The 17,761-nt window shown below is 32.3% G+C and overlaps 2 protein-coding genes across 2 annotated transcripts; both read left to right on the top strand.

The window, feature by feature from the left end:
• Positions 1-5,987: 5,987 nt before the first annotated feature.
• LOC145062614 (rho GDP-dissociation inhibitor 1-like) lies at positions 5,988-9,059 on the top strand. The gene is made up of 5 exons (XM_079010194.1): positions 5,988-6,346; positions 6,423-6,489; positions 6,561-6,779; positions 6,858-6,982; positions 8,773-9,059. The coding sequence occupies exons 1-5, from the start codon at positions 6,137-6,139 to the stop codon at positions 8,866-8,868; spliced, it is 717 nt and encodes a 238-aa protein (XP_078866320.1). The 5' UTR covers positions 5,988-6,136; the 3' UTR covers positions 8,869-9,059.
• A 1,601-nt stretch (positions 9,060-10,660) lies between these two features.
• LOC145064553 (uncharacterized) lies at positions 10,661-11,659 on the top strand. Its single transcript, XM_079011980.1, has one exon. The coding sequence runs from the start codon at positions 10,661-10,663 to the stop codon at positions 11,657-11,659; it is 999 nt and encodes a 332-aa protein (XP_078868106.1).
• Positions 11,660-17,761: the final 6,102 nt, after the last annotated feature.

Genomic DNA, 17,761 nt, shown 5'->3' with positions numbered 1-17,761 from the left:
ATCACCAAATCAAGAACCGATACTTCAAAAATCAATAGATCTTCAAAGACTCACTCTGATACCACTTGTTGGGATTAAAACCCTAATTCAGATTTGATGAACAATATGCGGAAAATAAGAACAAACACAAATATGAAGATTAGGTCGAATGATCACTCGATTTATTGAATTATGAGGAACAAATTACACTTAAGAATTAAGAATCTGACTCTACAAGAAACCTCACAACGTGGCGGCTACATTTTGCCTCTCTCTTAACCCTAATAATGAATAATACATGACTATTTATAAGGAAAAGACAAGTCTTGGGCTTTTAACCTACACATCATCAAGGGGGCCGATTGCCATCATCCATGGAGTGCTTTAAAACCCTACAACATTGAAGCATTCTTTGGTGGTTTTTGACTCATTGAAGTGGAAAAATATCATGGTGGAGTAACCTCTTGGCAATCTAGCTTCTACATCGCCTTCTTGTAGAGCTTTTGGACCATTGTAAGTCATAAAGCCCTGACATTTTTACCTCTTGCATGCTAGATCTAAGTTTTAGCTCCTTTTTGCATGGTTGTGAACGATTTCATGTATGGGATCCATATAGTTGGCAACTTTATGGATCATTAAGGCATTCTATGTAATATAATCTTTGGATCTTAGTTTTGGAGTAGTTTTAGACTCCAAGCATGTGTCTTGATCTCATTTTTCCCTCTTTTGACCTAATAAGTATTTGAATCCTGCATTGGACATGCATGAATAAAAAGCTACATTTTTTTATCATCCTTTGGGTTAGGGGAAGACCCCCTGGAAAGTCCCAAGTAATGGTTGAAAGGAATAAGAGCTTAATGCTCAAAGCTGGCCAATACAACTCTCACGTTGTGAGGAATAAGCTTGTCATGTCGTGAGAATGCTTGTCATCCTGATTGTTTTTCCTTGATTAGGTCACTACGTGACTCACGAAGTGGTCACGATGTGACAATGGTTGGAATCGAAACTGGGCGAGTTGATTGGCTAAGTTGACTCGCTGAGTTGGGCCCGAGTCAAAGTCAATGTTCATGACGTGAGCACGAGCTGGTCACAACGTAAGGGTCAACTTTTGGTGTTTGGACTGTTAACTTGAGGCCATTTTGGAACATTTGGACCATAGGGTTCTCTAGATGGGTTGGGTCATTAGTGGGCCTAATTTGGACATGGGCCATTTATTGGGCCTCATGATTATGGGCTTAACCTTAGAAAGTAACTAAGGTTGGTATTGATTGTGTTCAACGTGAGGAGCCGTTGTGCAACAGACTTGGGTGTGAGATTTACTATCTTCTAATCTAGGTGAGTTTTCCTCACTGTACTTGTGGGTTGAAGGCACCAATGCCAACCCGGTAGATTATGTATCCTGGTTAGGATGTTGCCATCATGTAGTGATCTGTTAAGATCTGCATGATTATCTGTTTATTGTTATATGTTATCTGTTATGTATATGTCGACATAGTATGGTTGGGTTGAGGTATTACTGTTTCGTGCGATACCCAACAAACTCGGGAGCAAACCAGACAGAAGTTATGGGCCTGAAGGGCAATCCAGACTTATGTTGTGGGATCGGGAGCAAGCCAGATATGAGTTGTGGGCCGGAAAGGCAAGCCAGACTCATATTGTGGGCTCAGGGGTAATCAAGTCTCTTTGTTGTGGACCCAATATATGTTTTTATATGTTATGTGTGTTGGTACTTTGGGGGAACTCACTAAGCTTTGGCTTATAATTTTAGTTTATTGTTTTAGGTACTTCAGATGACTGTGGCAAGGCGAAGGCATGATCATGCACATCCTTTAGTTTTAGGTTATTTGGATTTTGGGATACTCTGATTACTGAAATACACTTTTAAAACAATGGTTTTGAAAACATTTATGGTTTTGGGTTATTTTTGAAAAGTTTAAATTTGTTGTGATTTTTGGGATGTTACAATACATTACTAACATACCTGGAGACACTACCTTAGGGAGTTGGTTTATGATCATAACCGCCAAAATTGCCATGAGCTACTTCCAAACCCAGAAGCGCTTTCATCCGAATTAGGCCAATGGTAGGATTTTCTAGCAAAATTTAACTATGATTTAATGTACAAATGTGGAAGAACAAATGTTGTTGCTGATGCCTTTATTTGGAAGGCGGAACTAGCAAGGTTATCGTCTACCGAACCCCCAGCAGGCCTACTTAAACAGTTCAAAGAAAGAATTAATCATGACCCGGTCGCAGGTAATTTGGCAAAACTAACGAAAGAAGGAAAGACCCGTAGGTTTTGGCTGGAATATGAGCTGTTATAGACAGTGGGGAATCAAGTATATTTGTTTGTATGGAAAAATTTGCGTCGTGAAGTGATCAAGGAATGTCACGATTCGTTATGGGCTAGCGAACCAAGAATTCACCGGACTCTCGCTCTTGTCTAGAAACGCCATTATTGGCCCCATATGAAGGATGACATTGAAGCATATGTGAGAACATTTCTTGTTTTCCAATAGGACAAAGGGGAACAAAAATGACCAACAAGGCTCTTGGAACCTCTCCCGATCGCCGAAAGGCCTTGGGATAATATCTCCATGGATTTCATAGTTGCACTTCCAAAATCCGAGGGGTTCGAAGCCATAATGGTGGTAGTTGATCGACTCAGCAAATATGCAACATTTATTTTTGTCGCAGAATGTAAAGTAAATGAAGTTGCTCAGGTGTTCTTCAAGAATGTGGTGAAGGTTTGGGGGATTCCACACAACATTATCAATGACTCCACAATTCACAGGGAAGTTTTGGAGAGAACTATTCAAACTCTTCGAGGCAGATCAAAATAAATGGTTGTGTTCATGTTAATATTTGGGTTCACAGGTCATCCCTCCAACTTGTATAATATATTTGATTTAAATTTACATACTTATGTCTTATTACGATGTATATGTTTTGTCTTTATGATGTTATGTGCCTATGCTTATTATTATATGTCCACTTTAAATCTAATTATGATATATTATATTCAAAAATAATATTTAGTATTTGAGTTATCGGGTCAAGCCGAGAACCCGTTATGCAAATCAGACCCACAAACCAGATTCAGTGAGGATTCCGAATCTGGCCTACAAACCCAAATAATGAAGCCGTATAATTAAATGAGTTAGTTAGATAGTATTCGAAATGATGTTTCTAATATGTCAATCAATATCAACTCATAACACTGATAATTATATTGGTCATATACGAATTCGAATTCGACATGTTAACCCAAATACAACACCTTAATAACACCATGCAACCCTTACATAAAAGAGTTTTTGACAAAAATAGAGTTATTAGAAAAAATATTTACCAATCTAGTATAGTTTGAAAAATATTTACCAAATTAGTGTTTTTCTTTATTTTTCAGTTTTTTGTTATTGTTTTTTATTTATTTTAAATATCTGTTTTTTACTTTTTCTTTTATTTCAGTTTTTCATTATATTTTTTATTTTATATTAATATCAGTTTTTATTTTATTTTACTTAGAGTAAATTACTGAAATCGTCCCTATGGTTTGGTCAAATTGCACGTTTGGTCCCTAACTTTTTTTATGCACTCGGATCGTCCTTGTGGTTTGATTTCGTTGCGTTTTTCGTCCCTATGGTTTGGTCAAAATTGCATATTTGGTCCCTAACTTTATGTATGTAAGGGACTAAAAAAGAAACAAAATCAAAACAAAGGACGATCCGAGTGCAAAAAAAAAGTTAGGGACCAAATATGTAATTTTGACCAAACCATAGAGACAATTTCAGTAATTTGCTATTTTATTTAAAAAAAACGTACAATTAACACAAATGCTTTGACATTATTTATACAAATTATATAAATCATCTTGAACCTCAAATTTTAACATCTTAAATCAAAACTAACATTATATATCCAAGTTTTCCTCACGTCCTCATGAAACATATTGACCATAATCATCGTTTAGCGAATTACTTCCAAAAAAATATCTATTTAATTCTTTTAAAAAAATTTATTTCAAAATGCAAAAAGTCCAGTAAAAAGAAATCAATACTATTATTATGCATGCTAACATTGAATATCTATTTTTGTGTATTACACGAACCATCGGGATGGTGTTTACGGATCATGGTCGTTGTCATGTAAACCACGAAACTCTCCGTTGTACGTACTCCAGATGGCCTTAAGTCCTTAACGAGTACAACTAGAGACAACGTCAGATGTTCCTTTACAGGTGAACTTTGAAGTTTAAAGAGCAATAATACTAAAAAAATTGAAGTGACTACGTAAATCAAAATGAAAAGTTTATGGATGAACACCAACATTAACCCAAAAAAACATTTGAAAACTAATTAACAATTAATTTATTAACTATTAAAATAAATATAAATATTAATTAATATATATCTTTTAAATAGTAGCTACAATGATTTTGGATAATTCTAAATGATCGAAATCTCAAATGCCAATACCAATACAATAGACTTAAAATAAACTTTTTATGCGCAAACATTTGTATACGATTTACCGATTTACTTTAAAAGTAAAAAAGAAAAAGTAAAAAACTGGAATAAAAAAATAAAAAATTGACATTTATAAAAATATAAACTAATATTTAAAAAGATAATAGAAAAGAAAGTAAAAAAATCAAATAAAAGAAAAAGTACAAAAAATTAATATTTAAAATAAAAAGTAATAATAATAAAACCTTAAAAACTAAGGAAAAATAAAAAAAAGTACTAATTTAGTAAATATTTATTAAACCATACTAAATTGGAAAATACTTTTTTTAATAACCTTATTTTATTCAAAAACTCTACATAAAAATATTTTGGGTCATACTTTATACACACCAATCTACAACACAAACCTAAATCATTAAGTTTACTTTTTACTTTTTAGATGAATGATGGTAATTATTATCATATAATTGACCTTACTTTTAAAATTATAACCACAATATAATTATTATCTAAACAACTTTTATTATTAGTTCATTATTACCTAATCAACAGATTATTATTATTTAATAATTATATTTTTATTACTAACTTTATTAATATTAATAATTTTATATTTATTTTTTTATTAAGATAAAAAAAACAAAAATAATATAGTTTTTATAATATAATAACATAATTAATATTATAAAAAAAATTCAAATAAATTTTCATCAACTCAATATCATTGATGATATAAATATTATTATAAGAAAAATAAAATTCAAACAAATCTTTATCATTTTTTTAATTTTAAATATTACGTAAAAAAAATCCGAGATAAAAATAAACAACAACTAATCATATATACTCATAAAAGATATATCTCCATAGGCTTTATTCGCTTATAAAATTCTAGACTAGATTTATATATAGTTTGTCATTCGGTTGCGGACGCGTCTTTGGTACTCTCCTTCTAACTGTATCGTCACTATCATTGTCTTATTATAATCAATGTTTTTTTTTAAGTTTTTAATAAAAGGATATAAATCAATATGTAAAAATAAGAGGATATTAAATATTAAAAAAAAAAAAAACTGATAATTACTTAATAATAAAATATGTGTCGCAATTGTCTCATATATATGCTAATATTTTTTTTAAATAAAAATCTATTAAAAAAAACTTCTATTACTTCATGATAATCTGTTCACTTATAAATCCTTATTTACTAATTGTTAAAACCTATACTATACTAGATTGGTGTGTGTAAAAAAAAATACCCAAATATTTTTTCTTTCCTACTCTCTCATCCAATCCAGAACATTTCCCCAAAATCATTAAAAGAATTAATTATTAAACGAAACCCCATTTACCCGTTTTTCGTGTTTCCATCGTTTCTTTGTGGGCCTGTCCTCTGCCCCTTGTTTTTTCCGCTCACTTTTAACATTCTTGGATGTTCTTAGCGTTAAAGAACCGTTATCTTTCAAGAATTTTTCACTTTCCCCAACAAAAGACAACACCTCTTACACCAAGAAAGGAAGCATTTTTATCCATTTGGGTGTTTTTCAATCCCACTCCATTTCCTTTTCCTTTCTTTTTCCAGCTTCCAATTCGTAAATTTCTAGGTGGGTGTTCATCAAGAACTCAACATTCTTGGTCCAAACTCATATCTTTTCTTCTAAATAAGTCTATTACCCTTTGATGAATTAATGTCGTTGGTCGTCGAAGCTGTTTCTAGTTCCACTAACATGGGACTCGAAGAAAATAAAGGAGACAAGACTGAAATTGAAGATAATGGAGATGAAAAAGGAAGCGAATCCTCCATTTGTGAAACCGAAGACGAAGGAGAAGATGCAGAGAGTCATAAGATCGATTTGGGTCCTCAATACACCCTCAAACAACAATTCGAGAAAGACAAAGTACAAATCTTTATTCATTTCCTCCATTTTCTTTCATTCCCTTCAATTCCCTTTTGTCATTTTCAATTGTTTGTAGGATGATGAGAGTCTCACAAAGTGGAAAGAACAACTACTTGGAAATGTCGACATTAATGCTGTTGGAGGTCCAGAACTCAACTTTTCATTCCTTCAATTTCTTAAATTGATGTAACAATCGCTTTATTTTTCTTTACAGAATCATTAGAACCAGAAGTGAAGATCTTGAGTCTTTCGATCATGTCTCCGGGGAGATCTGACATTGTTCTTCCGATACCCGAAGATGGAAAACCGAAGGGTCCATGGTTTACTTTGAAAGAAGGTTGTCCTTATAGCCTTCGGTTTTCATTTCAAGTTAGCCATAACATTGTTTCAGGTTTAAAGTACACCAACAATGTATGGAAAACTGGCGTCAAAGGTAAGTATTTACCTCGATATTTGTGTCTATTTCGTGACAAAAAACTTGAAAATTTTGGTGTTCTTTTCGTGTTTTTAGTGGATGGAATGAAACATATGCTTGGTACTTTTAGTCCCCAACAAGAAGCTTACACTTATGACATGCCAGAGGACACAACCCCTTCTGGTTATTTTGCAAGAGGCTCTTACTCTGCTAAAACTAAGGTAAAATTTAAGGGTGTAATCACATAAATGATAAAAATCAAAAATGATTTGGTATTTTTAATTAAATGACTTTCTTTTTGAAGAACAAATCTTATATTTTGCAATATATGAATCTGTGCATTTTGTAATACATTGCATTTTCGAAATCTATTTACGAAATACAGATTCATATATTGCAAATCAAATTTTGATAAAAAAATCTTATATTTTGTAATATATGAATTAGTATTTCGTAATACATTGCATTTTCGGAATCTTTTTATGAAATACAGATTCATATATTGCAAATCAATTTTCTGTCAAAGAAATCTTATATTTTCTAATATATGAATCTGTATTTCGTAATGCATTGCGTTTTCGGAATCTTTTTACAAAATACAAATTCATATATTGCAAATCAAATTTCAGTTAAAAAAATCTTATATTTTGCAATATATGAATTAATATTTTGTAATACATTACATTTTCAAAATTTTTTACGAAAAAGAGAATCGTAGATTGCAAATCAAATTTGGATCAAGAAAATCTTATATTTTGCAATATATGAATTTCTATTTCTTAATACGTTGCATTTTCAAAATCTTTTTACTTAATACATATTCAAATATTGCAAATCAAATTTTGAAAATTGTGATCATTTTGTGTAAAATGAGTAGGGGTGTTCTTTTGGATGGATCGGTCCGATCCAATCAAGTGAATCCAATTCGATTTCGGTTTTCAAAACATAGATCCGAATAGTCCAAACTAAATTCAAATCCGATCCGATCCAATTACAATTCGGTTGGATCGGTTTTTAAAAACCGAAACATTTTAAAACGACATATAATTATAATATTACCCAATTTTACACAAGAAACGAAAAAATTTATTTAGTTGTGATTTGAAATTTACGTACAAACAACCACTAAGCAGATATATTATAGTTAAATATTTTATAAATAGAAAACTTTTGAGAGATAATACATATTGATGTTTTTTTATCGGGTGAAATGTTTTAAACCAATATGAAAAAATAAATTACAAAATCAATAGGTAACTATAGATATATATTATAAATAAATAAATAATAAATGTTTATTCGATTTTTTTTGGACTATTCGGTTCTTATTTTATAAACCAAAACCAATCCGAAATCCAAAATAATAATTCGGTTTTATTGAAAACCAATCCAAAAATCCGAATATCCGAACCAAATAGTCCAATCCAAATTGTCCAATTGGATAATTCGGTTTTATCCAAATAATGAACAACCTTAAAAATGAGGTCAATTTGATAGATTAACTACACAATTTTGGTCATTTTTGTGATTTATCCCTAAATTAAGTCATTACAACATTTGATCCCAAAAGATTTTCTTTCAAAATAGAATATTTCATCTTAAAATGTTGTTAGAGACATATACTAAACCAATCATATTTCTCCAAAGTCGAAATTATTAGAAAGAAAATTCAAAATTTTCGTTTTATGATATGAGGTCATTGCCATTGGCATTGGTACTTGTGGGTTGTGCCCATGGGATTCATTGAAAGTACATGCCACGTATCCATCTTTATTGAAAGTAGTAAAGGCCATATTTAAGCTTTATTTCTGCTTTTTTAAAGGAATTCATTATTTTGCTGGTCCATGTGTTGAGAAGCTAATGATACTGTTTGGTACAAATAATATCTGCAATGCATTTTTTCATCATTTGTGCTTTAATTCGTACCAACTTATTTGTTGATTCCTATGTAAAATTGTACTAGATTTATATAATTGCATCCATTTTGTTTTTGTTTTTTTTTTTTTTTCAGTTTGTTGATGATGATGGCAAATGTTACTTGGAGATCAACTATACGTTTGACATCAGGAAAGATTGGGCGAACGTTGAAATACCTAAAACGCGATAGAATTTAAGCATTTAAGTTTGTAACTATTGTTATGAATCATAGTGTGATGATACTACTCTAAACATTAGACTATAAGGAACAAAATGGAGTTGGGTGGTGATGTCAAGATTTATTTGAATTTGCCTTATATCTTTTTCTTAATGTAATTTGTTGTATTGACATTGATTTGGTGATGGTTTATGCTTCCTAAACATGAATGGGTTGTATTCTTGGGCCTTGAACCTCATGGGCTATAACCAGATTTGGTTTGACTTGAATTTCTTGACATGATTCGGTAGAGGTAAACAAAATCGAATTTAATCCGGATGGGATTTTTTGGTTTACTATTTAATCTTTACTCAATTTACAGAGAGGTAAAATGGGGGATCCGATGTAAACGGATTGGGACCGGTTTGAAAACGGATTTTTAGATAATTTGAATTGTTTTCTTAATGCGTAAAACAAATTTGCAACACTAATTTAACAGCAATCTAGTAGCTAGTTATATTATGTTTGATCTTAAAGGGAAAAAAATGGAACCCGGAAATGTAATGTTGTATTCGTACACCTTCATCCGAGTAATCCTTCAGTCAACTACGAACTTCCATTTGTTAGGTGACCTTCGATCTAATAGAACCCAGTCACTAAGAGGAATGTTAAAAGGTTATATATAATACAAACTTGTCATTTATAAAGGAAAAATGTTGTGGTATATATTGATTTTTCAGGTGTTTACTACGCGGGTTGTTTAACTTGGATCCGGGTTTGACCCGGTGTATATAAAGCTGATTATCCTTCATTTGTGTAGTTCAGATTACAGATTCACTCTCTCATAAAGATTGTTCGCTATAGTTTTAGGGTTTGTACCAGGGTTTCAGTTCATATTCTTTTGATCTTGTTCTTGTTGTTCATCAGAGAGCTGAGAGTTATTGTAGTGAGGATTTCTGTGTAATCTGTATGATGAAAAACCAATTGTTTCATATATAAATGAAATGTTGATGTTGGGAAATTATGAGTTTATGTTTTCGTACATGGTATCAGAGCTTTAGGGTTCTTCATCTTCGTGGTTGATGATCATCGAAGGTTTATATCTTCAATTGGTGTTCATCGAAGGCTACTTCATCTGAAGACGTCATAAGAGGTTGTTTCTACTTCTTATGTTCAGTTTCTTTCAGATCTGTTACTAGATCTGTTGATCGATCGTTTTTTTTTCTCTCCGATTAAGGTTTTTTTTATCATTTTCTGTTGATCGATCGTTTTTTTCTTTGTATTGTTCTTCGATCTTGGTACTGTGAGTTTTTTTGTGGTTCATTGCAGGTGGTTGAACCTGATTTGTATTCTGGCCGTGTGATAGTGGAACATCGGAACTCGCAATAAACGACACTCCATCAATCGATCAATCTGTTGTCTGAAATAACTCACTAGGGGTCGGATTTCATCACCGATCAACCCTATGTTGGGAACGGACAAACAGAGTCGGTTTGTTTTTCATCCCGTCTTATAAAGCACTGTGAGGATTTTCTTGTTCCTTTTTTTTCTCTCAATTATATTTAGTGATTGGAAGATCCTGGTGTTTTGTATACACCAAATATTTTTTTCCTTCTTCTTTGTTCGATAGTTTTTTTGTTTTTTTGACTCTGTATTGATTGTCTTGGGCCCCAACAAACGTGGTGACCATCTGGACTTTAGGTCGATACATGAGTCTGTTTTTTGTGTGTCTAATTGTTGTTCTGCGTTTCCTATTTGGCTGTTGTTGTGCTTTGCTTCAGTCTTGAGTTTGTCTGTCTAATTGATTGACTGATAAGTTTTTTAAATGGCTGGTTCTGCTGAATCTCCAAGTGGAAGTGGAAAGGATGATTCAATCATTTTTGATGATCCTCTCTATGTCCATCCTTCTGATAATGCTACTACAACTATTATTAGTGTGAAATTGTCTGGAAATGAAAATTTTCGTATTTGGAGAAGCTCCATGTCTAGGGCACTTAAAGCTAGAAACAAACTAGGTTTTGTAGATGGTACCTTTAAAAAGGATAATGTTGAAAAAACCAAAGAGTCTAAATGGGAAAGAGCTAATGCTGTTGTGTGTTCTTGGTTATTGTCTTCCATTAGTGACTCAATCTATGCTAGTCATGCTTATTCAGATAATGCTCAAGAAATATGGGAAAATTTATTTGAAACATATAATAAAGCTGATGGGTCTGTTGTGTTCAATGTTCATCAAAAAATTAATTCTTTAAAACAAAATGGTATATTTGTTTCTGATTTCTTTAATAAACTTGATGCCTTATGGAAGGAGTTTGATGGTTTAACTAGTCTCACAGAATGTACTTGTGAGGCTGCAGCTAAACTAAATGATCACTCTAAACTAATGAAACTCATGCAATTTCTGAGTGGTTTAGATGAGTCTTATAATCAGGTTAAGAGTCATATATTGCTTATGGATCCACTTCCTAATGTGAAAACTGCTTTTTCAATTATATCTCGTGAAGAGTCCCTTCAAAGAAATGGATCTCTTTCTAATGACTCCCAATCTGGTTCTAAGAGTCAACCTAGTGCTTTTAATAGTAAATTCAACAATAAATTTTCTAATAATAAAAACAAAGGTTCAAGCCTTCAATGTAAAAATTGTGGTCTAAAAGGACATACTGTTGAGAAATGTTATAAACTAATTGGATATCCAAAGGATTATAAACCTAGAAGTGATGTTAATCAAAATAGTCAAGTTAAAAACTTTAAAGCAAACTCATCTGTTGTTACACCTGGATCAACTGATTCTGGTGAATCTGAATTTCCTCAACTAACTAAGGATTAATATGCCAAGTTTCTTAGTCTAATAAGAGAAAGAAAGTGCAATGAGGAAGCATCTGTCAGTTCCAATATGGCAGGTACTTGCTTGTTTAATGTTTGTGGTTCATTTTATAATGATAATAAATGGATTGTTGATTCTGGTGCTAGTCAACATATGATAGCATCAGAATCTCTTTTGCATGATACTGTAGATGTGTCTAAGCTTAACCTTCTTGTTAGTCACCCTAATGGAACTTGTGCTAAAATAGAAAAAATTGGAAATTTAAATATCTCAAACTCTTTAACTCTATTTGATGTGTTTGCTGTTCCTGAGTTTAATGTTAATCTATTGTCAGTTCACAAAATTTGCAAAGATAATAAGTGTGAAGTTGTCTTTAATGAACATAGTTGCAAAATTCAGGATTTACACTCAAAGGAGATGGTGGGGAATGGTAGTGAAACTGGAGGTCTCTATTATGTTGATAGTGTACCTTCTGGTAATTCTTTTACTTCTAATTCTGTTATGTGTTATGTTTCTAAACTAACTTGGCATAATAGACTTGGTCATCCTTCTGACCAAGCTCTGAATTCTTTAAAAACTCATCTTAAATTTGAAAATGAATCTTTACCTCCTTGTGATGTTTGCCATAAGGCTAAACAAACAAGGGATTCTTTTCCCACTAGTCAACATGTCACTTCTTGTTTAGGTGAACTTGTTCACTTAGATGTGTGGGGTCCTTATAAAGTGGTCACTTCAGAAGGGTTTAAGTTCTTTCTTACTATAGTGGATGATTTCACTAGGGCAACTTGGATTTATTTGCTTAAGTCTAAAAGTGAAGTTTTTTCTTGTGTTACTACTTTCTTTAATCTTTTATTGAATCAATTTGAAGTCAAAATTAAAAAGGTTAGGTCTGATAATGGCACAGAGTTTTTGAATTATAACATGAAAACGTTTTTTGAAAATAAAGGTGTTATTCATCAAACGTCGTGTGTCCATACACCTCAACAAAATGGGGTGGTTGAAAGGAAACATCGACATATTCTCAATGTAGCTAGGTCATTAATGTTTCAGTCAGGTTTGCCTTTGACTTATTGGGGTGATTCTATTTTAATTGCTGTTTTTTTGATAAATAGAACTCCCACTTCTGTTTTAAATGGAGCCTCTCCTTATGAACTTGTTTATAAATCTTGTCCTAGTTTTGATAAATTTCATGTTTTTGGTTGTCTTTGTTTTGCAACTAAACTGAATAATTTTGATAAATTTTCTGAACGTGCTGAAAAGTGTATTTTACTTGGGTATTCTTTGGAACAAAAAGGTTATAAGGTTTTGAGTCTTGATTCAAATTTTGTTTTTGTTTCCAGGGATGTCAAATTTTATGAATTAGTGTTTCCATTCAAGCTTAATTCTTTTTCTGGTGATAAAACTACTAGTTTTAATAATCCAAGTGACCCATTTTCCTGTGATGACCTTCATTTGTCTAGTTATCTTCAAGAAAATAATGATTTAGGTGATTTAGGAATAACCCTTCATTCTGAAGGTAATGAAGCAGTTCATAATTTGGATGAGACCTCCAATGATGAGGTTAGCAACCAAAGTGACATGGCACATGTGCAACAGAATGTTGTGGATGTTCCTAGTTCATCTAGTATGTCTGAGGATAGTATCTTAGAACAAAATAATCTTTCTGATGACCACTCATTAGGTACTACACGATCTGGTAGAAATGTTCGTTTACCAACAAGATTTAATGATTTTGTTGTGGAAAGTTCACACAAATATGGGTTAGAAAAGTCTGTGAATTATTCTTTGTTAGCTAATGATAGTAAATGTTTTGTTTCTAATCTTAATAAAACATTTGAACCTAGCACTTATTCTGAAGCTTCAACTGATCCAAATTGGATCAAAGCTATGAATGAGGAAATGGAAGCTTTATATAGGAATCATACTTGGGATATTGTTGATCTTCCAAAAAACAGAAATCCTATTGGTTGTCGGTGGATTTATAAAATAAAATACAAATCTAATGGTGAGGTTGAGAGATATAAAGCTAGATTAGTTGCAAAAGGATATAATCAAAGAGAGGGAATAGATTATGAAGAAACTTTTTCTCCTGTTGCTAAAATTGTTACTGTTAGGATTGTGATTTGTGTAGCTGTTAATAATTCATGGCCTCTCTATCAATTGGATGTTAACAATGCTTTTCTATATGGTGACTTGGTAGAAGATGTATATATGACATTACCTGAAGGATATCACACTAAAAATGATAGTAGAGTTTGTAAATTGGTGAAGTCTTTATATGGTTTAAAACAGGCTCCACGAAAGTGGAATGAGAAACTTTGCTCTTCTTTGTCGGTTTTTGGTTTTGTTCAAAGTATAAATGATTATTCTTTATTTGTACGCTCAAAAAATAACACCATTGTTATTTTGTTAGTATATGTTGATGATATAATTCTAACAGGTAACAGTTGTGTTGAAATTGAAAATGTAAAATCATTTCTTAAGTCACAGTTTAGAATTAAGGATCTAGGGTTGTTGAAATATTTTCTGGGAATTGAAGTTTTGTCTACTAGTAATGGTGTATGTCTAAATCAAAGAAAATACTGTTTGGAGTTATTACATGAATTTGGTATGCTGGCATGCAAACCTGTTAAAACTCCTTTGGAAGTCAATTTTGTGTTTAACAGAGATTGTGATGATAATACTGATCTTATAACTAATATAACAGAATTTCAGAAACTTATAGGGAAATTGATTTATCTTACTGTTACTAGACCTGATATTAGTTATGCTGTCCAAGTATTAAGTCAGTTTATGCATAAGCCAAGAAAATCACATTTAAGTGTTGCTTTCAGATTATTAAGGTATTTGAAAAATTGTCCTGGTAAAGGTGTTTTGTTTTCTAAATCTAATAGTTTTGATGTTGTTGGCTATGTGGATGCTGATTGGGCCAAATGTCTAACAACTAGGAGATCTGTTTCTGGTTATTTGGTTTATTTAGGAAACACTCTTATTTCTTGGAAAAGTAAGAAACAAAGCACAGTGTCCAGGTCATCAACAGAATCTGAATACCGTGCTTTGGGTTCTGTAACATGTGAAGTTTTGTGGGTCTTAAAGGTTTTAAGTGATCTTGGTTTCAAAAGTTTAACTCCTGTTAAATTGTTTTGTGATAATGAATATGCTATTAAGTTAGCTTTAAATCCTGTTTTTCATGAAAAAACAAAACATTTTGAGGTTGATGTGCATTTTGTAAGAGAAAAAATTGAAAATAATGTTTTAAAATTAGTTAAGATTAATTCTTCTAATCAAAATGCAGACATTTTAACTAAATCATTAAGTTTTTTCAGCATGAGTTCTTGTCAAAGAGACTTGGTCTTGTAAATTTGTTTTCTGGTAAATAAATTTGTATAAATTGACAAGTTTGAGAGGGGGTGTTAAAAGGTTATATATAATACAAACTTGTCATTTATAAAGGAAAAATGTTGTGGTATATATTGATTTTTCAGGTGTTTACTACGCGGGTTGTTTAACTTGGATCCGGGTTTGACCCGGTGTATATAAAGCTGATTATCCTTCATTTGTGTAGTTCAGATTACAGATTCACTCTCTCACAAAGATTGTTCGCTATAGTTTTAGGGTTTGTACCAGGGTTTCAGTTCATATTCTTTTGATCTTGTTCTTGTTGTTCATCAGAGAGCTGAGAGTTATTGTAGTGAGGATTTCTGTGTAATCTGTATGATGAAAAACCAACTGTTTCATATATAAATGAAATGTTGATGTTGGGAAATTATGAGTTTATGTTTTCGTACAAGGAAAAGTAGATTGCGAAGTTAACATAGAAGTTTTGGTCATTTGGATGATTATTAAATCATGAGTCAGGGTGAATGGACATTTGTGGTTACGTTTCATTCCACCGAGCTAAAATATGTTTATTTTAAAATTTGCTAGTAGTCATGTCTTCAAAATTTAGATGACATATAATTTCCTGATGCAATACTTGGGGTGGAAGTATCATTGTCGTTACTACCTTCCACTCATAAACTATTATAAATTTGGATATTATACGAAAAGGTGTCATACCGTTTTTACCATTGGCCATCTAGGATGATGGGGACATCTTTGTCAATTTTGCAATTTTTAAAAAGGCTTGAGGTGTGGTGTTTTATGTTTACAACCTGCAAAAGAAACAAAGAAAGTGGGTCAAGTTGAACGGCAAAGGAAGAAAGTGAGTGGTGGAAATTCACTGTTGGTAATAATATCATTGGGGTGCGGTGTTAACTACCGGTAAAGGTGTCACGGAGGTGACACGTTGGCTTCCCAGCGGTAAAGAGTTCACGACACTCTTCAGCCATAGGATCACGATTACTTTTAAACAATGCATCTACCAATGCCGTTCTTTAAGCTCATGAATTACGTTTGATTCTAACCATACTTTTTTCTATAAATGTTAAATAAGTGTTCAAAAATATCACTGAAGTTTATTTTTTTTTGAACAACAAATCTAGTCTTGTTGAAAAATATGATTTAAAATCTTTTTTCAAACTTAATTGTTAATTTATTATTTATTGGGTAGTTTTTGTATTGTTTGGAATTTGTCAAAGTCTGCTTGGTAAGTTCTATTGCAGGTGTCCGGGTTTGTAAGTGGACCTTTGGATGATCCATGGAGCTCCTCACCCGAAGTATTTAATGTCCTTTCTCAGGCTTTTTTGATCAATCAATTCATTCTCACACACACAGTTCTGCAATAGAAGCTCTTTCTCAAGCTAGAATTAGGGTTTCTTATTATTGTTATGGTTTGGTCTTCCATTAAGACTGATCTCTTGTTCTTTCTTGTTTTTGTACATATGAGTGTGAGTGATTTTATGTAGTGAGGTTTTTCAGTGTATTTGTTTGATGTAAACCATTTGTTTCATAGGGAATGAAATGATGATGTTGGAAATGTATTGAGTTCATATTTTCGCACACGATATCAGAGCTATAGGTGGCTCTGTTGGTGTTTCGCCATCGATCTGCATTGCGAATCGTAAGGTTTGTTCATCGTTCCTTTTTTTCTTCTGCATTGTTGTTTGTTTCTTTTTAATAACCTTGTAGATTTGGCACTTGTGTCGAATCTAGGGTTTATTCTTTGATCAATTAGATATATTCTCCTTATTAGATCTGTTTTGTCAAGTTCGTCGATACTACGAGATTTTATGTTTCCTCTTGCAGATCTGCTGTGGATTCTTGTCTATCCTAAAGAATCGGTGTTGGTTTGTGTCTTCCACAAGAAGTTGTTTCGAACTCTGAGATCCTCTATTAGGGTTTAAGTAGCTATGCTAGGGAATGGAAAGGATGATTAAATTGTGTTTTATTTATGTTTGATGGTTGGTCCTATTGAGACTCCTGGTGGAGGTGGAAAGGATGATCAAATTAACTTTGATGATGCTCTTTACATTCACCCTTTAGATAATGTTGTTACAACATTAATCACTATAAGGCTAACTCGAAGTGAAAGTTTTAGGTTATGGAGAAGTTCCATGTCTAGAGCTCTTAGGGCTACTAAATTAGGATTCGTGGATGGAACTCTAAAAAGATTAACGTTGATGAATCTAAATGGGACAGTGTTAATGTTGTTGTATGTTCTTGGCTTCTTTCATCTATTTCTGACTCCATCTATCAGAGTCAAGCTTATTTTGAAGTAGTTGAGGATATTTGAAAAAAATCTTTTTGAAACCTATAATTAGTCTGATGGGTCTATTGTTTTCAACATTCACCAACAGATTAATTCTCTCAAACAAAATGGAAGTTCCTTATAAGATTACTTCAATAAACTTGATGCCCTATAAAAGGAGTTTGATGGTCTTACTAGCTTGACTGAGTGTACTTGTGAGGCTTCTATTAAACTTAAGGATCACTCTAATCTAATCAAACTTATGCAGTTTCTCAGTGGCCTTGATGACTCTTATTGTCAAGTCAAAAGTCATATTTTACTCATGGAACCTTTACCTAGTGTCAAAACTACCTTCGTTATTATGTCTAGAGAAGAATACCTTCCAAGAAATGGGTCTTTATACGCTATTCAGTCATCTTTGTCTTTGTCTAAGTCTCAACTTATTGCCTTTAATATTAGGTTCAACAATATGTTTA

The sequence above is a fragment of the Lactuca serriola genome, chromosome 7 (assembly GCF_051521515.1).
Source record: "Lactuca serriola cultivar US96UC23 chromosome 7, Lser_US96UC23_V15, whole genome shotgun sequence".
Classification (NCBI taxonomy): domain Eukaryota; kingdom Viridiplantae; phylum Streptophyta; class Magnoliopsida; order Asterales; family Asteraceae; genus Lactuca; species Lactuca serriola.
Note: the sequence above shows the minus strand (reverse complement) of the source record. Positions and strands in the feature narration are given on the sequence as shown.

Coding starts and splice junctions, on each gene's coding strand:
- LOC145062614 (XM_079010194.1), top strand. CDS start 6,137: ATGTCGTTGGTCGTCGAAGCTGTTTCTAGTTCCACTAACATGGGACTC. Junction 6,347..6,422: donor AACAATTCGAGAAAGACAAA/GTACAAATCTTT, acceptor AATTGTTTGTAG/GATGATGAGAGTCTCACAAA. Junction 6,490..6,560: donor CGACATTAATGCTGTTGGAG/GTCCAGAACTCA, acceptor TTTTCTTTACAG/AATCATTAGAACCAGAAGTG.
- LOC145064553 (XM_079011980.1), top strand. CDS start 10,661: ATGGCTGGTTCTGCTGAATCTCCAAGTGGAAGTGGAAAGGATGATTCA.